Raw genomic sequence first — 23,198 nt, 5'->3', positions numbered from 1 at the left:
GACCATTGTGACACTGTGGGGCCTTATGGAACCAAGGGGCCATTGTGACACTATGGAGCACCATAAAGCCAAGGGAACACAGAACAGGTCTGGCTGGTTTTGCCTCCCATGGACTGCCTGACTGGTCCAACTGATCTTGGCAAGTGGAAGGTTGCTTCTCATCTGATGCTGAAATACTGGGGCTGTGTGCTTTCCTTCTGATGGAAAAGAACTGTCCTTCTTCTCCAGGCATCCATGGCCTGAATTGAGATTTCACCTCCAAACTTCCTTTTATCCAGGGATTGTTCCCATAGGAATATTGCCAGGACAAGTTTTTCTGGCAGTGGTTTTGCAAGGGTCACCTCCCATCTTTCCCCAAAACACTGGGGAAGGCCCCGTGTTTTCCTTTCTACAGGAAAGAATTGTGCTGCTTCTCCAGGTGTCCGTGGCAGAGATTGGTGCTTCACCTCCACAACTCCCTAGATCCAAAGACTGCTTCCCCACAAAATCTGCCATTCCTGACAAGCCTGGCTGGCCTTGGCCTAGTGAGCCTTTCAGCTGCTTTCCAAACACTGGGTCTCTGTGCTTTCCTTCCTATGGAACTGTCCTTCTCAGCCAGGTGCCCATGCCCAGAATTGGGGTTCCCCCTCTAACATTGCCTGTTGTGAAAGACTGGAGGAGATTGTTGGATACAAACATTTCATGTGTGAGGGGAGGAAGAGGCAGGTCCAGGCCCTGCCCTGGAACCCCAATCCCCCCAGAGCCTCTATCCCAGCCCAGCAGTGGCTGCCAGTCCCTGGCACAGCACAGGCAATGCTCCACAGCCACCTCTGCAGCCCCCAGCCCAGCTCCTGAGGGACCAACTGAGCCCAAGTCCCACCTGGGGAAAGGGCCCAGGAAGACCAGGGATATTTAGGCTGACCACAAGGCAAGCACACATCTTGACCCTACCTCCTCTTGGAATTTCGATCTGTTCAGTGCTGGAATCCAGGAGTTGGTATCTGTGTTTGTGCTTCTCTGGATCTTTTTTTCTTTCTCTCCTTCTGTGTCTTCTTCTTCTGTTTCTGTACACCTGCAAATTTTGATTAACAATTATTTGGACGGGCTTAGAGTTTGTGAAGTCAAATGGCCAAAGCTCAATGCTTTGAGATGTGTTTTTTGTTGGTTGAATGTTGGTTGTTATTTGACATGAGAAGAATTTTAAAAAGTAATACAAAAATTTTGTGTAACTGACAATCTGTTAAACCACAAAGACACCGAGCACGCCTCTGTTAAACACATATGTCAAAGATGAAAAAACCCAGGAACCTCCTCTTTCTTTTCCAGTCAACAAAGAAGCAACAGGCACTGGCCCCAGCCCCCATCTCAACCAAACCAAACCAAACCCAATCAAACCCAACTAACCAAACCAAACCAAACCAAGCAACACTGCTATGGGCTGAGCCCCTTCCCCCCTCCCCAGACCGCCCCCCTCCATTGGCCCTATTCTAACCAAACCAAACCCCAACAACTCCCAAACAGGAAAACAAAAGAGGCTACAATACCCCAACCAGAACAAAGCTGGCCACAGCAATTAAAATCTTACCATCAAGTCCCCTCCCCCAAGACAATTAAAACTAAAAAATTTACAACCTACAACCCACACAAAATAACCGTACAACTAATATAAACAATATAAAAAGCCCCAAAGCAGTCATAAAAGCAATCCTAATACAACTCAACCACAACTTCCCCCACAATCAACGGGTCAGGTGTAAATCCTTTCAATAATTCAATCCTCCCTCAACTTAAAAAAAAAATAAAAACCAAAGCAAAAAACCATAAAACCATAAAAGTCAGTAAAAAGTTAAATCCCTCCCACAAAAAAGAAGAAAAAATACCTTTATCTTAAAACTAAAATCTTCTTATAAACTATAAAGAAAAAACTCTTTTTCTTAATAACACATGAAACTATTAAAAAAATTCAAATTATTCAAAATATTTCAAATTAATCAAAGAAAAACCTGCATGTTAAATAAATAAATGTTAAAATACCTGTAATTTTACAAAAAGTTTAAACAGGGGGGGAAAAAAGTAATCCAGTATCCCCACGAGAAGATCTCCATTGTCAGAGATAAAAATAATTTTAAAAGAAAACAATAAAAACTTTTACCTTTAAACAGCTCATCTTTAAAACAATATCCCTTAAGTTTACATGACCCATCAACAAGCTGTAAAAAAGCTTGTAGCAATAAAAACATCACAATAACAAAGATCCCCAGACAACTGTTATCCATGACAAAACTAAGAACAAAAAACAACCTATTTTTTCCTCTTGTAAAAAAATCTCCATAACCTTAACAAGAAAAACTTCTCCCCTCAGTAAACTAAAAAAATTCATTCTAGAAATAGTGAACTGACTAGCAATTCCTAGTTTAGTTTCTTTACATTTTCAGTAAAATGAAAAAGATGTAAAGAAAAAAAAAAGTATTCTAAAAAATTTATTTTAATTCTTAGTTCCTTTTATTTAATTTTACTTTTAATAAATTTTTATTTACACCGTATTAAAATTTTAAGCCTCCTATACCTTTCTTGTAATCCTATCTCACAACAAGATAAATACATAAATAATTAACCAGCACTAAAACCCAACATATTCATCAGTACATTAATTAGGAAATCTCAAGATTAGAAAGATCTATAATTAACAAGCAAAAAGCACTACAGTGTGATAAAAAACATTTTGCCAAAGTTTCTCTGATTTTCCAAAGTTGCCAGTAAAGCCTGTTTTGTTGTTTTCAGTTCCTGAGAATCTCCAGTTCGTATATCTCTAGGGAGTCCAACTCACAGTACACAAGCAATTGTAATTCTTTTCAAATGTCTCCTTGAGAGAATTGTTGGCGTTTAGGGGTCAGGGCTTGTGTATCCTGCTTGGCCCAGCCCAGGCAGGGCTTTCCCAGCCACATTCCACACTCCATTTCCCAGCTGGAGTCGCTGCTGCCTCTGAGTTGTGCTGCCCCAGCCCCAGGGACGCTCTCCTTGTCTGCCCATTCCCCCACGGTCTCTGGGCAGGGATGGCCTCAGTGGGGGCTGCTGACATCCTCAGCAACTTGGAGGCTGCTGCTGAATTTTCCTGCTCCAGAGGCTTGTTCAGCCTTCAGCTCTTGAGTGCAGGAATTCAGTGTCCCAGGGCTCATTAACATTCAGAACACCTTAACAAGCCAAGCCTCTGGGGATAATTTTATTTCAGTTTCCAAATCTTGTGTGGTTAACAAAGAGAGATTTCAGAAGTGCATCCAACTGAATATGTTCTATTTAAAAAGACAGTGAGAAAACACTTTTTAGGTTCTATTTATTTTTTTTCCCTGTTAATAGCAATCTCCAATTGACTTTGAATCCAAGTACCTCCTCATGTAGTTGGAACAGATATGAAAATCAAGACTGTGACGTTTTTCACAGGGTTTCTTGGATGAGGGAAGAGATGAGGATCTGACTCCATGTTTCAGAAGGCTTGATTTATTATATTATGATATATAATTCATTAAAACGATACTAAAAGAATAGCAGAAAATGTTTCATCAGAAGGCTTAGGTAAGAAGAGAAAAGAAAGAAATTATAACAAAGGTTTGTGGCTCGAGCTCCATGTCCAAGCCAGCAGGGCTGTGATTGGCCATTAATTACAAACAACTACATGAGACTAATCACAGATCTACATGTTGCCTTCCACAGCAGCAGATAATCATTGTTTACATTTGGTTCCTGAGGTCTCTCACCTTCTCAGGAGGAAAAATCTTAAAGAAAGGATTTTTCATAAAAGTTCTCTGTGACATAAGACCCTTCATGGCTGACAATCAATCAGACTCTGTCCCTACCCCCACCCCACCCTTTCCCCCATCCCAGCCCTGGCACTCAGGGCAGCCTTGTGCAAATCTGAGCTCCCTCCAGCCCAGGCTGCACCTGCAGCTTTCAGCTCCTTGGCTCCAGCTCCCACCTGCTTTCCTTGGAGAAGGAGCTGCCCGAGACACAGAGAGATGTTCATTTGTTGTCAGCCAACAAAGGCAGGGGAAGGCACAGCTCCATCAAATGCAGAAGTCAGTCTTGCCCTTGGATCTACCCCGCACCTGATCCCCACAGCCTCTCCTGTTTCCTTCATTCCTCCTTTGCCAGGGACTTTCTGGTACAAGGGAGCTCTGCTCTGGCTATGGAGGAAGGTGGAAGTGCCACCACAGGAGTGGGAAGCACAGCTCATCAGGGTTTCTGTCCTTTGGGGTCAGGAACTGATGAGACTCAGAGGCACAGAAAGTTTCTCTTCTTGGCCAAACAGACCACAGTTGAACAGGACAGAATTTAATAACAATCACGCTCTTCCCTGAGGTATGTGCAATGTCCCAGCAGCATCTGGTGAGTCCACCATCCACAAGTGATTTCCATACTAAAATTAATTTCAGACAAACATGGTTCTGTGGTAGATATAAACACAATTAAATTCTTGTATCAGGATGCTCGTCCTGCAGTGGGGGAAAAACAGCTCCAACAATTCCTGATTTGCAAAGCTGTCAGTGGTGGATGGAGATGGGAGGTCAGGCTGCTTTTGGTGTTGAGGAAATGCTGAAACCAGCCTGACTCATTTCATCTCCTCATGCCCTGGCTGATCTCCCCCTCTTTCCCCTTCCACCCATTGGCTTTTGTCTCCCCCCAGGCCCCCTGGTGAAGAGCCTGGCTCTGTGTTCTCCAGCCCGTCCTGGCTGGCATGGCCAGGCTGGGATGAGGAGACCCTCAGCCTTCCCTGCTCTGGGCTGGACCAGCCCAGCTCCCTCAGCCTCTGCTCACAGCCCAAGGGCTCCAGCCCCACCTTGGAGGCCCTTCCCAGACCCTGCTCCAGCTGCCAGACATCTTTCCTAGCCTGGGGAACCAAATCCAGGCCACAGTGACGGGAGAACCCACATCCTTGATGTCCTGGTCACACAGTCCTGGCCCCTTGTCCCCATGTCAGGCTCTGGGGTGGATCCTGTGGAACATCCTTTGGTGGAGGCTGTGGCTCCAGGTGGGCCGGGGGGATCCCGGGGGACAGGGACCCAGCTCGGCATGAACAGCATTGGACTTGTTGGGAGAAACTGTGAGGGGGAGCTGGGGCAGAGTGACCAACCCAGTGACCTGACAGAGCCCTGCTGGGATGTCACACAGCCCCTCTGGGATGTCACACAGCTCGTCTGTGACGTCACAGCCTGCTCTGTGATGTCACAGCCCATTCTCCAATGTCACACAGCTGATCTCTGATGGTTGGTCACAGCTGGTCACAGCCAACTCTGTGATGTCACAGTCTGCTCTGTGATGTCAGACATCTGCCCTCTGATGTCACAGATGGCTCTGTGATGTCACAGGGGCAGTATACGATGTCATAGCTGCTCAAACACCTCACATAACCTGCTCTGTGATGTCAAAGCCCACTCTGTGACCTCATGTTACCAGATGATAAATTGTCTCCACCAGGTGAGCTGACACCTAGACCTTGTTCTCCAAAACCCCAGGCCTGTAGAAACCACACAATGCCCATTGTGTGAGAAGGGGAACTGGAAGTTCACCAGCCTCGGTGTCCTGCCGGCTCAGCCAGGCCCTCTGGAACATTGGGGTCCACGACCACCAGGCACCACCAGAGAGACCCCAAGACAGAACAACACATGGGTGAAGGGGAGGGGAAATATGTGAATGATTTTGGGGAAACCATTATCATATTTATGTTTAGTCTGGGAAAATCAATGAATATGTGTGCAATATACAGAATATAAACAGAAACTTTCCTTTACTCAGCCTGCAGGGCTTTGGGAGGAGCTGTCCCCCGTTCATCCCACTGAATAAATAATGCTGCTTTTTAATGCTGCATTGGCGTTAAGGAGTTTTCTATTTTACTGAATTTTTGGTAACACTCCCACTGCCAAGGAAAGCTGTGTCTGCTGCTGTTCACAAACAGAGAAGGGCTGGTGGCAGATGTTGGGCTCAGAGGTTACCTGGGGCACAGTGACCATGAAATAATCAAGTTTTCAATGTTCTGTGAAAGAAGGAGGGGCAGCAACAAAACTTCTACACTGGAATTAGGAAGGGCAGACTTTGACCTGTTTAGGATGCTGATTTTGGGAGTACCAAATCAGGTCCTGATTTTTTGAAGGAAAACATCCCTTAAAAACAAAGGGGTTCAGGAAGCATGGACACATTTCAAGGGAGTAATCTTAAGGGGAAGGAGCAGCCTGTTCCAGTGTGGCAAAAGATGAGCTAGTGCGGAAAATGACTGGCCTGGCTGGCCGTGGAGCTTTTCTGGGAACTCAAGGGTAACAAGAGGTGCATTAACTTTGGACAGAAGGTCAAGCAGCTTAGGAAATGTTTAAGGATGTTGTGAAGTCATGCAGAAAAAAAGTCAAGAGGTGAAATCTCAATTAGAGTTTAACCTGACCACTTCTGTGAAAAAAAATAGACAATGTTTCTACAATTAAATTAATAGCAAAACATGGGATAAAGAGAACCTCTACTCTTTATTGGATGCAGTGGGGAATATAGTAACTAAAGATAAGGAGAAGGCAGAGCTACTTAACATCTTCTTTCTCTCCATTTTCGATATTAGGACAGGCTGTCCTCAGGACAAGTGCTCTGCTGAGCTGGTAGATGGGCACAGGGAGCAGAACAGCCCCTGGAATCCAGGAGGAAGCAGTTGGTGACCTGCTGAGCCACTCAGATGCTCACAGGTGTGTGGGATCAGATGGGATCCATCGCAGGGGGATGAGGGAGCTGTGGATGAGGTCCCCAAGCTGCTCTCCATCATTTACCATCAGAGCTGGCTCAGTGGGGAGGTCCCAGAGGGCTGGAGGTGCCAGTGTGAGCCCATCCCCAAGAAGGGCTGGAAGGAGGAGCTGGGGAACTCCAGGCCTGTCAGCCTGCCCTGGGTGCCCAGCAAGGTTATGGAACAGATCACCCTGAGTGCCATCACAGGGCACCCACAGGATGGCCGAGGGATCAGAGCCAGCCAGCGTGGATTCCAAAGTCTGCATGGAATGGTCTGGATGAGGGGATTGTGTCCAACATCAGCAAATCTGCAGATGACACCAAGCTGGGTGTGAGTGTGGATCTGATGGAGGGTAGGAGGGCTCTGCAGAGGGCCCTGGACAGGCTGGATCCAGGAACCAAATCCAACAAGGTGAGGTTGAACAAGTCCAAGTGCCGGGTCCTGCACTTTGGCCACAACAACCCCTGCAGCACTACAGGCTGGGGACAGAGTGGCTGGAGAGCAGCCATGCAGAAAGGGACCTGCAGGGACTGATGGACAGCAGGCTGGGCATGAGGCAGCAGAGTGCCCATGTGGCCAAGAAGGCCAATGGCTCCTGGGCTGGATCAGGAATGGTGTGGCCAGCAGGAGCAGGGCAGGGATTCTTTCCCTGTGCTGGGCACTGGTTGGGCAGCACCTCGAGTGCTATGTCTAGTTCTGGGTCCCCTGGTGTGGGGAATTAGAAGAAATTTGTATCAGGAAGAGTAAAGAAAGCAAAGGTGAAGCCAGGGAAATGCTCAGGGCATTTTGGGAGTGGCTGCCAGGCAGCCCTGGCTCTGAGCAACAGCATCTGCTGTGGCACAGGAAACTCCCAGCTGACGGGAACAAACTTTCTGGCTGAGTGCAGAGGCCAGGACAAAGCTGAGTGGTTTCCCTGGTGTCCCCCAGCCCTTGCTGGCCCCAGGGGCTGATGGCATTTGTGCTCCCTCAGGTTCATGTCCCCACACCAACAGCATGGGGGTGCTCCCCCTGCTGTGTGCAATGCAATCAGGGGCTGCTGAGCCAGTGCTGCCGTGTGAGAGCCTGCAAGGATGGGGCACCTTTGTGAGCTGGGGGAGAGGCCAGGGCTGCAGAGGGGGGATGTTGTTGGCAGCTGCATGAGGACGCTCTGGGACACTGCCCTGGGCTGTGCAGCGCACTGGGGATGGATCAGCCCCTGCTCTGCTGCTCCTTCCCATCTGCCCCAGGGCCCTTGCAGAGCACCAGCTGTGTCTGTCCTCAGCTGCCATGGCAACCCTGGGACAAAGCAGTGCCAGGGCTGTTCCAGATACAATTGCAGTGACTCTCCTTGGTGCCACCAGGGGCCATGGCAACGTCCACGGGGACCCTTTCCTTGGTTTGGTGCCATGGCAACCAATGCCCGGCCCCGTTGTGATGGTTGGTGGCCATGGAAAGCTGCCCTGGGCCCTTGCTCAGGGCTGGTGTCAGTGCCCAGAGCCAGAGGGGATCCCTTGCTGGGGGCTGTGCCATGGCCACCTGCCCTGTGCCGCGCTGGCCACTCAGGCACCAGGAACCAGCAGCCACCGGCATTGCCAGGGCCAAAGGCCAGGTCAGCCAGACAGAAAGGGGCGGGGCTGGGCACTGTTTCCATGGCAACCGGCACTGGGGGGACACCTGGGTCACCTGGCCTGGCAGTTGCCATGGAAACCCCTGGCAGGGACTGAGGGCACAGCCCCTGGCACTGAGACACTGCTGGGCCGGGTGCTGAGCACAGCGCTGAGCACGCAGAGATGGTTTTGTTCTTGCTGAGCTGCAGCACAGCCAAGGCCTGTCCTGCCCCTCGTCCAGCCACGCTGGGGAGGGGCTGGGGCTGCGGGGGAGCTGGGCAGGGGACACAGCCAGGACAGGGGACCCCAACTGACCCCGGGCATAGCCCAGACCACTGCACATCATGCTCAGGGCATGAAGGGGGGAACAGGGAGGAAGGGGGGAATTTTGGACTGAGGGCTTTTGCCTTCCCAGGGAACACTTAGGCAAGAGGGGGCCCGGTTTCACCAGTGGGCAGGGTCACTACCAAAGACACAGACACCAACTCAAGGAATTGTGTCATTTATATCATGCACAGCTGCAGAGATTTACAAAAGGATAAGCTCAGCAAAGCACATCATCATTAGCAAAGAATTACAAAAGAAGCTCAGCAATCCATCGTAACCCATCATTACATTTTGATGACCAATTCCTTGGTGAAACACCAGAGGTGTTTGTGGCAGACAAAGATTCTGGCTGACTATCAAGGTACACCTTACAGACATCAGTAGTACTTGAGTGACACTGTTCTTCATTCTTTTTTCTCAATCTCATTCGAGTTAGGAAGAAGAATTCTGTTGTCACTGGAGCTGGCACCTTTTTAATTCCAGAATAATGCCCCCAGGCCCTTTGCTGTTCAGCTTTACCATGCTGTCTGTGGCTAACAAGGCTTGGGGGGCCCTTTCCCCTCTGGCTGGAAGGGGCCGGGTCCCAGTCCCTGAGGGGCACCCAGGCTCCTGGATGGAATTCCTGTGCAAGTCCCTCAGTGTCACAGCAGCCTTCACACAGAGCCCCGTGGATCAGAGCATGTTCCAAAGGGGCCCTCGGGGCAAACAGGGAGATCTGGTCTGGCAGGATGTATAAAACAATATCCTGGCAGATCTACTTGTTCTCACACAGAATCCTTGGCTGCAGGGATGCATTCCCATTGTTCCTGCCCAGGGTTCAGGACTCAGAGTTGTCCTTCCTAGGAGCTGCTCCTTCAGCTGCCTTGGGAGGGCCATTTGGCCTCTGGACCCACACTCTGGCTCCATTATTAGGGCTGCTGCATCCAAACCCTTTATCTCCACAAATGGTGGTGACTGGAGGTGGATCTCCTTTTTTCACAATCGTTCTTAAAATTGCAAGATCAATAATTGTGCTACCCTGTCATGGGGTTGAATAATCCAATCTTGTTTGTTATTGTTTACAGAATTACTGTAATTTCTCCTGGATATTCTGCATCATTTCCTCCTGCCATGACAGGAACACTTGGCAAGGCCAAGCTCCAAGGGAGCAGTTACCAAAGCAAAGTGTCCTGGAGGAATCTGAATTCCTGTTTCAGAATTGACAGCTCTCATTTGCTTTAAATTTTTCCTAATGAATTCCAATGCATGAAGGCCCAGCCCTGCAGCCTCTGGGCTGGCCCTGCCAGGGGCCATCACAGCCAGAACAATTTCCAAGGCAGCATAAGTCTCACTGCCCATGGCAGGATTTGCAAATTGGGGGCAGCCATGCACAGCCAGGGGGTTCCATTTCCCCAGTGGGCCATTGTGAAGGGCATGGAGCACATCTGGGAGATGGTTCTCCATGGGCAAAGGCTCCCATCTCCTCATTTTTCCAACTGCTCTTTTAACGACCCCTTCACCCTTTTAACCAATCCTGCAGCTTGTGCATAACCTGGTACATGAAAAACCCTGCAGGCAAAATCACTGTATTTTTCACAGGAACAGACAAAGCACTCTGCATCACAGTATCAGCAACCCCTGCAAAAATAGCCAATTTCCTCCCTTTCTCCCTTTTTCATTGTATACAATCTCACAAAGTTGACCACTGACATTAGGGTCCTGGCCAATCCTATTTTGTAGGGTATTTAGTGTTACATCCCTGAGCAGCCAAAGATACCAAATTAGTATTGTCAGCACTATTTCACATTATTATATAATTTTATAAATAGATAGTGATATAGAAATATAGATAGATACAGACATAAATAAATATATAAAAATAGATAGAGGTCTTATTATACTATAAATACATATATAATTATTATGTATATAGATATTTCACTTGCACAAACGCATCTGAGCTCAAGATTAAAACCTTCTTCTCTTGCTCCATGTGGGAGCATTCCAACCATAATTGTTTCTTCTGAAGGTGCTGTTTCCTATGTACTCTCAACAAATTCATCTTTGTCTGCCCAAACCCACAAGGTCTTTTCCTTTTCCATGTGCAATTTTTGGATGCATTTGAAGCCATCCAGGAGTGCAGCTTCTTTTACCCGACTGCCCCACTGCCCACACGGGGCTCCGACCTCAGCCCACTCCAGAGTCAGGGAACTCCAGGGAAGGGCTTCCCAGCTGGGAATTTCTGATGGGACTGATTCCTCACATTTACACTGAACAAGTGACATTTTGTTGCGATCTGGCCAGACTGGGCCAGTTTTGTTTTACCAGTGGGCAGGGTCAGCACCAAAGACACAGACACCAGCTGAAGCAATCAGTGTCATTTCCTGCAGTTCAGTGCAGCAAAGAATCACAAAAGGAGCAGCTCAGCAATGCACCCAACCATCCCCACCACAGATTGCAGCAGTGATTAGGAAAGATCCAGCAGCATTTACCCTCAGCCTTTACCATCCCCCAGACCCACACAGCAGCTGGGGAAGCTGTCACAGCCAAGGGCTGCAGAGCCACTCCTGGGCACTGGGAATTCCTGCAGGTGCCTCCAGCCCCAGGTAAGACTCCAACCCTGCTGGGAGAGGGCCCAGCTCTGACAGTGCTGAATGAACAAACTGACAGCACTGCTAGTGTGGCAACATCTGCTTTCATCCTCCTCTTGGGTCCCTCCCAAAGCCTGGCCAGGGCTCAAGGAGGAACCAAGGGAGGTGACTTTGACCATACAGCCCCAAACAAGGCCAGATGTCAGATTTCATGGCCTTGTCTGGCTTCTAAATACACAAAGGTCAATACATGTTTCACTAATGAGTGGCTACATCAATCTCAGTGCTAAAAACTATGCCCATTTCATTAGGGAGCAGATACAAAGATAACCTTTGCTTGGAAGGTTCATCCAGAGGCCACCTTTGGCTCAGGGCCTGCCTGCTGTCCAGGCCTCACTCAGGGCTGGTGTCCAGGCCTTGGCACTTCAGGGACGTGCTTTAGTGCTGGGCTTGGCACTGCTGGGTGAGCGGCTGCACTGGCTGAGCTCAGAGGGCTTTTTCAACAGAAAGGATTCTGTGATTCCATTATTCTATCCACTGCATTCAGCTGGGGCTATTTTAGCAGCAGTACTTTGCTCCAAAAGTTCCCTCTTGCCCAGCTCCTGTGGCCAGGGGCTTCAGCTCCTTCAGCTCCTGGTGCTGAGCTGCTCATGCTGAATGAGACGGCTCAAAGAGAAGAACACAGTCCATGCAATTCCTTCTGGGACACGGAGAGAGGAGGCTGTGCAAACAGGAGCATTGTTTGCTGTGGCCTCCTCTCTGCCCTTCACGCCTTTCACTGCTTTGAACCAGCCAAGAGCTTTCTCCAAGAGCGCAATGGAGGAGCTGTTCCTGCTCCCAGGCCTGGCTCTCTCCAGTCTCTGCCCTTGCCTGCTTCTGTCCCTCTTGCTGTGCCCTCTGTTCCCCCAGGGCTCACTGGCTGCTGCCCAGGACTGTGGCACTGGCACAGATCCAGTGCTCCAGAGCCTCCTTTCTGTGCCCTTGCAGCTGCCTGGGCACAGCAGCCTTTTCCATCTGGAAGCTCCCCATGGACAGGGAGTGCCCAGCTCCGTTCCCTGCACAGCCTCCAGGAGCCCAGGGCTGCCATCTCCAGTCCCTGCTGGCACTGGGGGCTCCCAGGTGCCTCAGGCTGCTGTGACACCGCTGCACACGGGAGGGAAGAGGGACAGGGGCTGTGCTCAGAGTCAGCTCCATGTGCTGCTGCTGCTGCTGCTGTGGGGTCATTTGTGCAGCCCTGGCCCAGAGTCAGAGATCAGATCCTGCCAGTCTCTTCCAGCCCTGGCTGCTCAGAGTTTGGGCCTTGGAGCCTCAGGTGGCCAAAGGCAGCTGCTGCTGGTCCCTCTGTGTTCAGCAGTGCTGCTCCATCAGTCTGTGCCCAGCAACGGGGAAAAGCCTCAGCCCTGCAGGGCCAGGAGCTGCTGGGCTCTGCCTGAGCAGCTCAGCCAGCAGGAAGGGAGCTGCTCCACATGGGAATCAGGAGCAAAGGACATTTCTTCTGTAGGACATGTTTTCTATTTAGAGGGAAAAAAAAGGAAAAAAGAAAAAAATAGGTAAATTGTAAAAGATAAGAATAAAATCCAAGTGTTAGTGAAAAAACATAACACAATGTTAGTGAAAAAACCAAAACATAAATGCAAAGATACATTCTTTGCATTAAGAGGTAAATGATCTTTTTCAAAAGAGAACTCAGTTCTTTACATTGTAAATGTGCTGATGGCATGGATCCATCTTACTGACCTCAGCAGCCTCTTAAAAGATTTGGGGCTTTGTCCCCAACACTGGTATTTGAAATTGTGCTCGAAGCAAGAGGAAATTGCTTTGTGCCCTTCCAGCTCCAAGCAGGACTGGGAATGGAAACTCTGTCAAAGCCCAAATCCTTTAGAAGATGACCTTCCTTCTCAGCCTGGGAATGAGCTGCACATTCCCTTTGAAACTGCCAAGAGTTTCTTAGAGTCACAAAGTCCCACTTACGGCTTTTTGCTCTGGTTTGGAAGTGCAGAAGGGCAATTCTCCATCCATTAGCTCCAGACTGCACTGCCTCAGGAGCACGGCCCACTCGCCAGCTTTGGCCCACTCCTGGCACTGCTAGAGGAGGAACAAAGTGCAATTGCACAATTCCAGCCAGTCAAGAAGGAAGAATGGGACAGACAAAACACCCTGTACAGATGCCGACCTTCAGCTGGGACTGTGGAGAGTTTGGGTCCTTGCCAATTGGATGTGTGTCCCCAGCTGCAATCTCTGGGCCTGCAGCAGAGTCTCACTCACCTGCCAAAGCAGAAAGCTCAGGCGCTGTGCTCGCAACGAGCTCGTCTGATGCAAAGCTGTCAGAGCAATGTGAGGGCAGAGCCAGCCCAGCTGGGCCCTGGGCTGAGCCCAGCAGAGCCCTGGCAGAGCCCAGGGCAGCCTCAGCACCCGCAGAGCCCGGCTGCAAGAAGAGAAAGCAGAAACCGCCCGTCAGCTGAGGGCTCCTGTGCCCTTGTGCCAAGGCCTGCGGTGCCCAGGCCATGCTGGCTGTGCCCAGAGCTGTGCCCAGAGCTGCCCATCCCTGCTGTCTTTGGCAGCAGAGCAGGAGGGCAGCACATGTGCCCAGCCTGCAGCCAGCCAGGGCACATCCAGCCCTCAGCAGCTGCCCAGAGCAGGATGCTCCTGTGCTCGCTGCCAGCTCCCAAAAGCTCTGATCCCACCCTGCCAAGCACACAGGGACCCACCTCACACCACCCACGGCTGGAAGAAAAGCTGCTCCCAAACCATGGCCTCAGCCTTCTCCAAGAGCACGGCCCATCCACGCCACGGCTGCTCCCAAGAACTTCCCCATCCACACTGGACCACCTCAAATGCTTCCTCTGGAATAACAAACAACACATTATTGAAAAGAGATTAGATGCAAAAAGGGAAAACAAGAAATACGGTAAAAACTCTTATCTCTGTCAGGGCCTTGAGGAAGGCCCAACCCCTACATGGTAGGGAAAAACCCAGCCATGGCTGTGAGAAACCCACACTTTCTCTCTTCCCCTCTGCACTGCCCCCCAAAATCACCGTGACCCCAAAGCATACAAGGGTAGTGGAGCAGCCCAGCCCTTCCTTGCCTGCACAGCAAAGCAGCTGCGCACATGTTCTGGAGCCCCACCTCTGCTCCCACCATGGGGCTTTGTTTGTGTTGGGCTGGCTGCCCCAGCCCCAGCCCGGGGCACGGTGGGTGCTGGGGGCTGTTGGCAGAGCCAGGAGCCCACTCCCATTTCGTACCCACCCCAGCCCCTCCTCCCAGCCCTGCCAAAAGCAGCTGGGCAGCCACTGAAGAATGAGGTGCATCTGCCCCAGCAAAGGGAGAGCCTTTGGTTCCCCGCCACATTGGGTCATGCCCACATCTGGCAGAATTTCCTCGGGTGGGGACTCATCTGCAAATTCCCTGTGGAGTTTGGCTTTGAAGAAGGTGCCAGAATCAAAGTGCATCACCTTCAGCCTCCCGTGGCCAGGCTGAGGAAGAGCTTGTCATCCCTGATGTCACCCTCGCTGTCTCCAGCAGCAGCAGCAGCAGCAGCATCCCCACCTGGTACAGCTTCTCCAGGGGTTCCTTCTCCTTCCCTGGGGGCAGACCAGGCTCTCAGGGCTCTTCTGCCCAGGGCCCCAGCTGTCAGGGAACCAGGACAAGCAAAACCAGCTGGGATGGCGGCCACCAGTGCTGGGCAGAGCAGCTCAGCTCCAGCACAAGGGCTGTGTGTTCCCATCCCATGACCCCGGTGCAGTGACACTGGCAGCACAAAAAGCTCTGGGTTCCTTTGCTTCTGACTGCCAAGGCATATGTGGAGCAGGAACTTACCAGGGCTCTGGATCAAAGTGTGCCTGTGGCTCTCTCCCTTCTTCTATGGCAGAGGAATATCCCACACCCAAGGATCACAGCACAGGTCTTCCAGTGCGGGTCTGTCCAAGGAGTTCACAGATAAACACCACCTGATCAGGTCTTTGCACTCTGGGGAGAGAAAGCAGAAAGTGACGGTCAGCCAGAGAAGGCTCCTGTCTGCTTTACCCCACTATTCCCGTGCCCAGGCCATGCTGGATGTGCTCAGAGCTGGGCCTAAACTTTCCCATCAATTCCCTGTTTTGGAGGAGAGCAGGACATGTGCCACCTCCTCAGCAGCTGCCAGAGCAGGATGCCCACGACCCCGCTGCTGGCTCCCAGCACTGGCATTCCCCCCGTGCCCAGAGAAGAGGATCCACCTTGAGAGAGCCTTTGTGGCAGCGGGAGCTGGCCCCAGCTGAGGTTCTGGCCCCTCCTGAAAGGGTGCTCCCCGCAGACCATCTGGTGCAGCAGGATGCCCAGGGACCAGATGGTAGCTGGCTCGCCATGGTACCAGCCAAAGTCATTCCATTCTGGGGGGCTGTACGACAGTGTTCCTATGGAATACAGATGGAGTTCATCAGGGGGATGCTGCTGCTCCCAGAGCCTGGCCCCAGCATCCCCGCGCCTGCACACAGGGTGACCACTGCCCTCTCGCCAGCACCTGGGACTTGTGCACAAAGTTAGGGTTGGAAAAGAAGCCTCTGGTGCTGGAAGAGGGCAGCCCTGGCTAGGCCCGACCATGACATGCAAAGGAAAAACCCACTCCATGCTGGGGAAAAAACCTGCCCTTATCCTCCCTGCCTGCATTGCCCCAAAAATATTATGAAGCCAAGGGAAACAGGGCGAGTGGAGCAGTCCAAGCCCTTCCTCTCATCTGCACACCAAAGTGGCTGGGGCACAGCTTCCGCCCTCCCTCTCTGCTACCCCACCCACGGGGATTTTGGTCGGGCTGGCTGCCCCAGCCCAGACCTAGTCCTGGGCAGAGTGGCTGGCAAAGGCTGCCAGCAGGGCTGGAAGATGGCTGCCCACCCAGCCCCGCTCTAAAGCAACTCAGCTGAAGATTCAGTGCCCTGACTGGCAGCAAAAGGGAGAATCCCCGCTGCCACAGCCAGCTTGGGCTGGGAGATGTTGGGCCATGAGATGTCAGCAGCGGGAGCACAGCCCTGTGTAGGCTCACCTGCAAAGTGAGTGTAGACTGTGTCCTGCAGGTAGGTGCCACAGCCAAAGTCAATCAGTTTGGCCTGCCCGGTGTCCATGTCAACCAGGATGTTCTCTGGCTTGATGTCCCTGTGCAGGACCCCGCAGCTGGTGCAGTGCCGCACGGCCTCCAGCACCTGGCGGAACAGCTCCCGCGCCTCCTCCTCGGGCAGGAACCGCCGTGCCCGAATGAAACGCTGCAGGTCCTGACACTGCTCTGGCCGCTCCAGCACCATCACGATGCAGTTGGGGAGCTCGAGCCACTCCAGCAGCTGGACCACACCGGGGAAGCCAGTGGACACCTTGGCCAGCAGCACGATCTCCAGGGGTGCGCTGGTGCCGTCGGGCTGCGGGAGGAGCACGATGCCATCAGTGGGGCCGATGCCATGCCAGGCCTGGGGAAGCCCTCAGCCAGCCCGGGATGCTCTGCGCCCTGCGCTGGCCCCACGCCCGCTCTCCCTCGGGGCGTCCTGGTGGCTCCCACCGTGCCGGGCCCCGGCTAATCCCCGGCCGGCAGCCCCGGCTGCTGGCCCCGCTCACTCACCAGCTCGCCCCAGTGCCGGACGCGGTTCCGTGGCACCCTTTTGATGGCCACCTGCAAGCCAAGGGCAGCAGCGGGGTGAGCTCGCCGCCCGCACTGCGAGCCCCATCCTCCGCCCTCCTCCTCCTCCTCTTCCATCCCCTCCTCCTGCGCCCGCCGCCGGCCCCGCCGCTCACCGGGGCGCCGTCCGAGAGCCTCGTGGCCGCGAAGACTCTGCCGAAGCCGCCGCGCCCCAGCAGCGATCCCAGACGGTACCGCTCCTGCAGGGCCTCCTGCGCCGTCCCTGCGGGCGGGACGCGGCTGTCAGCGCTCGGTCCGGGGCCAGCAACGGCCCCCGAGCGCCCCTCACCCGCCCCGGGCCGGCCATGCCCAGGCGTTCGCTCCCGGGAACGCGGCACGGGAGGCTCGGGGCCGGCGGCCGCGCTGCCGAGCGGCGGAGCTCGGGCCGGGGAAGCCGCAGCGGAGGCGGCGGGAGCGGCCGCGCCGCGTGTGTGCTCCGCGGGCCCCGGGAGGAGCCGGGGCCGGGGCCGGGGTCGGGGTCGGGGCCGGGGCCGGGGCCGGGGCCGGGGCCGGGGTCGGGCCAGGCGGTGGCAAAAGGCGGCGATGCCGTCCCCGCCCCCGGCACTGATGCCCGCCCGGCAGCGCCACCGCCAGTACAGCCAGAGCCGGGCGGAGGCGAGACCGCGGCGGGACGGCCGGGGCCGGGCACGGAGCAGCCCCGCCCGGGGCCGGGGGCGGGCCGGGGGCATGGCCCGGCCCTGCAGGGGAGAGGGAGGCGGGGAGAGGAGAGGAACGCCGGGCAAGGGACCCCGAGAGAAGGGTGCCCGAGAGCGGGAAAGGGAGAGAGAGAGAAAGAAAGAGAGAAGAGAAAGAGAGTAATCAAAATATCTCTTTTTTCTGCCGCCGCTACTGCTGCCGCCGCTGCTGCTGCCGCCGCTGCAACTGAAGCACCGGGGCCGTTCGTCCCCGTGTCCGTTCCCCGCTCGCCCCACGAGCCCCACGTTCGAGCCCCGCGCGCCCCGGGGACAGCCCCTCCGTCTGCCCAAACACGGGAACTTTGCAGCGCTGAGCGCAGATGCAGAGCCCTGACTCCTGCACACTGGCACAGCAATCCCCTTGCTTGTTGCTGTGCATTGTCCTTGCTGAGCGTCAAACACTGTCGGGGCACCTTCCCTTGGGGTAGGATTCCTACCTGAGCCCAGCACTGCACTGACACCTCCAGTGTTGCTTTCCTGTAAAAACAGGGGAAGGAAAACTGTGTGTGGCTCATGGTATTTTAGTGCCTAAAAATCACTAAATCACCAATCTTAGAGGTGAGGTGCATCTGGAATTACTGGGATGCAACATAGAAAAGGGGAGCATAGAAATAAATAGAGGAAAGCACCTTGGATTGTTTTTTTCATTTTCATTTCACTTCTGGAAAGCTGTTTCAGTTTTCCAGGAATCTTCTCCTGTCTGCTCTTCCCAAGAATCTCTCATGGAGAACAAGGTCAAGCTTCTGTCACAAGATTGCCACCGGGAAATTACGCCACTGGTGAAATTTTCATGATGACTGTGCTGGCTTAGGGCAAATTTTGGGAGGAAATCTCCAAAAGGGGTCCATCTAGAAAGCAAGTTCAAATGGCCCCTCCCCCTACTAGTTCAGGAAAAGACTTCCCTCGAGAAAAGTGAAAAAAAACCCAGTTTATTTAACAAGTGAAGTATTCACAAGCATGAAAAATGAATAATATTAAATCAAACCTCTGACAGTGGTGAAGAGATGGCAAATTCAGAAAGTCCTTTTTGTGGGTTGTAGTTGGCTCACTCAGTCTCTCCTGAGTCCCTCTGGCGCTGGAATGCAGCGTCCCAGAGCTTGGTGGGCCACAGGTGTGAGCTGCTGCCGGTGTTTTTCTGGGTTTTCAGTCCAGAGCAGGTTTAAACAGTTCCAAGAAAAAGGAAAGCCACAGTCCAAGGAACTTCGCTTCCTAAGCTAGCTAAAACCAAATTGCTAGACCTGGGCTGTGAAGGCATCGGGAAATTTCAAATCTGGGCACTGGCGGTCCCAGCAAACACCAGAGTTGGATGGTGCTGGTGCCAGAACCTGCAGATTTCCAAATTTTGACTTTCTGTGCCAGCAAATCACTGGACTTGGGCTGTGCCGGCACCAGGAAGTTTTCAGATCTGGGTGCTGGCGCTGCCAGCCAACACCAGATCTGGGTGAGGAATGTGCCGGCACTGGGAAATTGCCAGATGATTATTTTCTGTGCCAGCAAACTTCTCGAATTAGGCTGTGCAGGCATCTGAAACATTCCCGATCTGGGTACTGGCAGTGTCAGCAAACCCGAGATCGGGTTGCTGTACGTACCTTGTATTTGCTTGGGTTTGGCTTTCTTTGCCAGCAAGTTGCTGCACTTTGGCTGTGCCAGAATAGGGAAATATCTAAATCTGGGAACTGGCAGTGCCAGCAAACACCACATTTCAGGAAGGACTGGATCTGGACCCGTTCCTTCCCTGCATGCCTCCCTCAACAAGGTGCCAGAGTGTCTGGAGAGCAGCCAGGCAGAAAGGGACCTGCAGGGACTGATGGACAGCAGGCTGGAGATGAGCCAGCAGTGTGTCCAGGTGGGCAAGAAGGCCAATGGCTCCTGGCCTGGCTCAGGAATGGTGCGGCCAGCAGGAGCAGGGCAGGGATTCTTCCCCTGTGCTCAGCACTGCTTGGGCAGCACCTTGAGTGCTGTTTCCAGTCCTGGGCCCCCAATTTAGGAAGGACATGGAGGGGCTGGAGCATGTCCAGAGAAGGGCAACAAGGCTGGGGAGGGGTCTGGAGCACAAGTCCTGTGAGGAGCAGCTGAGGGAGCTGAGGTTGTTTATCCTGGAGGAGGCTCAGGGGAGGCAAGGCGGTGTCAGGGCACAGGGTGGACTTGATGATCTCCATGGCCTGTTCCACCCTTGCTGATTCTGGGATTCTCTGAAAGCACCCTTGGAGCAGTCTCAGGATGAGCCCTGGGCCTCCTCTTCAGCAGCTCCAGCAGCCCACGTCCCTCAGCTTCTCCTGCCAGCCCCAAAGCCCATCCTGTCAGTCCTGCAGAGCCTCTGCAGCTCCTCCTCACTGCCCAGAACAGGGAGCCCCAGAGGCAGACACAGCAGCCCAGATGTGCCCCCCTGGCCTGGGGTGCCGTTGGCAAGGGAGCAGCACCAGGCACTGCAGGAGCCTGCAGACAATTGATCTGAAGGCCAAACCTCCTCAGCTCCTTCTGAAAGAGCAGGAACAGTTCCTCATTCGAGTGTGGTGGAATGCTGGGCACCGCAGCTCCAGGTGAGGACTGGACACAAGTTTGCTCCCACTGAGTGCTGGGATGGGTTCTGCAGGAGCTCTGGGCTCCTGTGCTTGCCAGGCACAGTGAGGAGAGAAGGAGCCAAGTGCACTGATGTGGAAATGGATATGTAGAAAGTTTTCAGAGCCTAATAGAATGCCCACACAATATGAATATGTATATAAATCTTGAGACAAGAAATGGTAATCTAAAAATTTCCATGGAATAGGACAGATATTGTTGAGAGAGAAATGGAGCTAGATAAAAGTTTCTAAAGATGGCCTTGCAAATTAGACTTTGGAAAAACAGAGCTATGAAAGATGCATTGTAGTGGGACCCACAAGGAGTAGTTTCAAATAATTGGCTTTAAGGCATCTACAACATGGCATGGCAAAAAGGCTGATAGACCAAGAAATGCTTATAATGTATTATAATTAGGAAGTAGTTGGCTTCTGATTGTGATGGCGTGAATTATAACATCTGTATTGTCTCACCCTTCTCATGAGACTGAAAATGGAATAAAAGTTTTTAAAACACCTCTCAGTGTCCCCATCTCTAGGTCAAGAAAAGAGTATTATCCAACGCACTGACACGCCTTTGCCTCGAGCATAACCCAGCCTAGACGAAACACACTGAAAGGTTTCCCCTGTGGCCCCTGTCTCGAAACATCAGGTCTGCTGTTTGACAGCTCAGGTTGGTTTGCTGTCAAGGAGTCTCCCTCAGAAATACTGGGTTTGTCCTCCTCTGTGCCTTCCCCTCAGCAGCCTTGGGGATGCTCCTGTGTGAAGCCATCTGTCTCACACAGTTTCAGACAACTTCAAACAGGATATCGTGCAATAAGTCGTCTCCTCTAAAGGGTTCCAACAACCCCTTTCCAGCAATAGGAAATTATTACTAATAGATGAAAGTGGAAAACCCCCAACAGTTTATTAACAAACAGAATCCCCCCATGACACGCGTCACAAGAAGGCGCTGGGGTCTCTCTCGGAAGAACAGGAGCTGTCACGGAGCAGTTCCAGCAGCTGATGGAAGCTCGGGGGCTCGTCCGGCCTCGGCTTTCTCCCACGGCAGAGCTCCGTGGGGCGGGCAGGGCAGTGAAGCAGCTGGGCTGGAGCCCCTCGCTGCCTTTTCTCCCCGGCGTGGCTCAGCTCACAGACTCTCGGGCTGGGAGCGGGGCCGCTCCGCTCCTGCCGGCACCGTGTCCCTGGGCTTGGACAAACAGTGTCCTGCCAGGAGAGCCCTGCACACTGCTCCACAGATCTTTCATACAGGCCCAAACCAACTCCAAACACTCTGTCTGCAGCAGCTTTGCACAAAGGGCTGCAGCAATCCAGGACAGCTGCAGGTGTGTGTCGGAAGGCTCTTGTCTTGTTCCTGACAGCAGAATTCTTGATGATCTTGTGCAATTTTCTTCAGATGTAACATGAGAGCTGACAGACATTAGAAATATCAGGTCTAAAACAGAAATGAAGGCACACCCTGAGCACACATGGAGATGAGCAAGCACATACCTACTCTACACACTGTGTATGAAGTATGGGGGACAATTCAGAACAATGTTCTCACCTCGCTGGTAACTGCCAAGCAAACCTCACCAAGTCTGCAAAGCAGGACCTGTGAATGGGACCCAGCCAGGTGTTGGATGGTGAAGAGTCCCTTCTCCTTCAGCTCCCGGAAAGGCAGAAGATTGATTTTTCTCTCCACCAAGGCAGCACCCTCTGAAATGACCAGGCTGGCAGCTCAGTTGAACAATGGGAGGTGCTTTTCAAGGAGTGCTTAATGAAATCATGGAATGCATTGCCCCAGGATGCTGTGGCTGTCAAAAGCATTCACAAACCCAAGAGGCAAAGAGAGGGGTTTTAGAGTGGCCATTTGAGAAGACAGCCTTTCTGAAATCTCTGGCACATGAGGCCCCTCTGTCACTGCTTCCTAGAAACTGTGAGACCGGGCCATGCTGCTGTTTGTTGTCACCTCCCTGTACCTGTCCCTGAGACACAGTGCCACCAGGCTGTTATTGGGGCATTTTCCTTCTTTGCCAGCCCCAGCAGGCATTCAGCAGGGAGAGTCTGCACTGCCACTCTGGAGCTGAGTTTCCACTCTAGGATCTCGGGCTCTCTGTCACCCCCTCCACTCCCCCTCACACATTCCCCAAAAAGCAACAGGATGTCTGCTGGGACCACCTCAGCCTGCAGGAAGGCCAAGTGGGTCCTGGCCTCTCCTGACCCACAGCACAGCTTTCTTTCATCCCAGCATGGAAATATAAAAACTGTATTATCACATCACACAGAGGGCAAGGAGCTTTTTATTTTGGCCGCAAGTGTCCACAGGGCATTGGGGAAGAGGAGAAAAAGAGTGTTTTGCAACAAGCAACCCGGCTACTCAGGCAGGATGGTAGGAAAAGTGTCTGGGAGCTGCTTTTTAGGAATTTGGTGGTTCTGCTGAAGCTTCTGACAGAGCTGATGGGCAGATCCCAGAGCTGTGGAGAGTTCCTGGGAAATTTGTCCTTGGATATGCCTACGAATGCTCTCCCAGTCATGAACTGCCATCTGTGTCCTGTCCATATGTTACTGCCTTGACTGTTGAGTGTCTGAGGTGCCTCTTGAGGCTGCTATGGACCTCCTTCACCAAGGAATGGGTTGTGATACAACATCCCTTTCTGCTTATGTTTGGGCACTGACAGAGCCTGGACCACTCTGCCTCGAGCTTGGGCTCTGGCCAAGCAGGATTGCTGATGAGAGCAGCTCATGGTCCTCAGCTCTTCCCTGCTGCTGGGACAGACAGACATGGCCATGGGGACAGAATGGAGCTGCCCCATCTGCCAGGGCACTAAGAAGGATGTGAATTTTTCTCTGCCCTGTCACCACCAGTTCTGCCTGGGCTGCATCCTGCAGCGGGCAAAGAGAAATCCAGCGTGCCCACTCTGCAGAAGAATTATAGAAGCTGTCATGTTTTCTGAGTAGGATGAACAGGACTACATACAATTTGCCATCAGCTCCCCCAAACAATTGCTAGAGTCCAGCAGGGACAGAGCCTGGCCACCTTGCTGAAAGCAGCCCCCCAGACCCTGTGATGGCTGCTCCATCTTCCCCACAGGGAACACTGTCCCCAGCTGAGCA

General features: G+C 52.6%; 1 protein-coding gene across 1 annotated transcript; it reads right to left on the bottom strand.

Annotated features, from left to right (window-relative positions):
* Window positions 1–15,073: 15,073 nt before the first annotated feature.
* Window positions 15,074–17,923, bottom strand: LOC131096353 (serine/threonine-protein kinase pim-1-like). Its single transcript, XM_058044693.1, has 6 exons — window positions 17,741–17,923; window positions 16,966–17,547; window positions 16,793–16,843; window positions 16,229–16,595; window positions 15,429–15,605; window positions 15,074–15,180 (listed from the first exon to the last, which is right to left on the bottom strand). Exons 1-6 carry the CDS (start codon window positions 17,921–17,923, stop codon window positions 15,074–15,076), a joined length of 1,467 nt encoding a protein of 488 aa, XP_057900676.1.
* Window positions 17,924–23,198: the final 5,275 nt, after the last annotated feature.

The sequence above is a fragment of the Melospiza georgiana genome, unplaced genomic scaffold, assembly GCF_028018845.1.
Source record: "Melospiza georgiana isolate bMelGeo1 unplaced genomic scaffold, bMelGeo1.pri scaffold_29, whole genome shotgun sequence".
NCBI lineage: Eukaryota > Metazoa > Chordata > Aves > Passeriformes > Passerellidae > Melospiza > Melospiza georgiana.
Note: the sequence above shows the minus strand (reverse complement) of the source record. Positions and strands in the feature narration are given on the sequence as shown.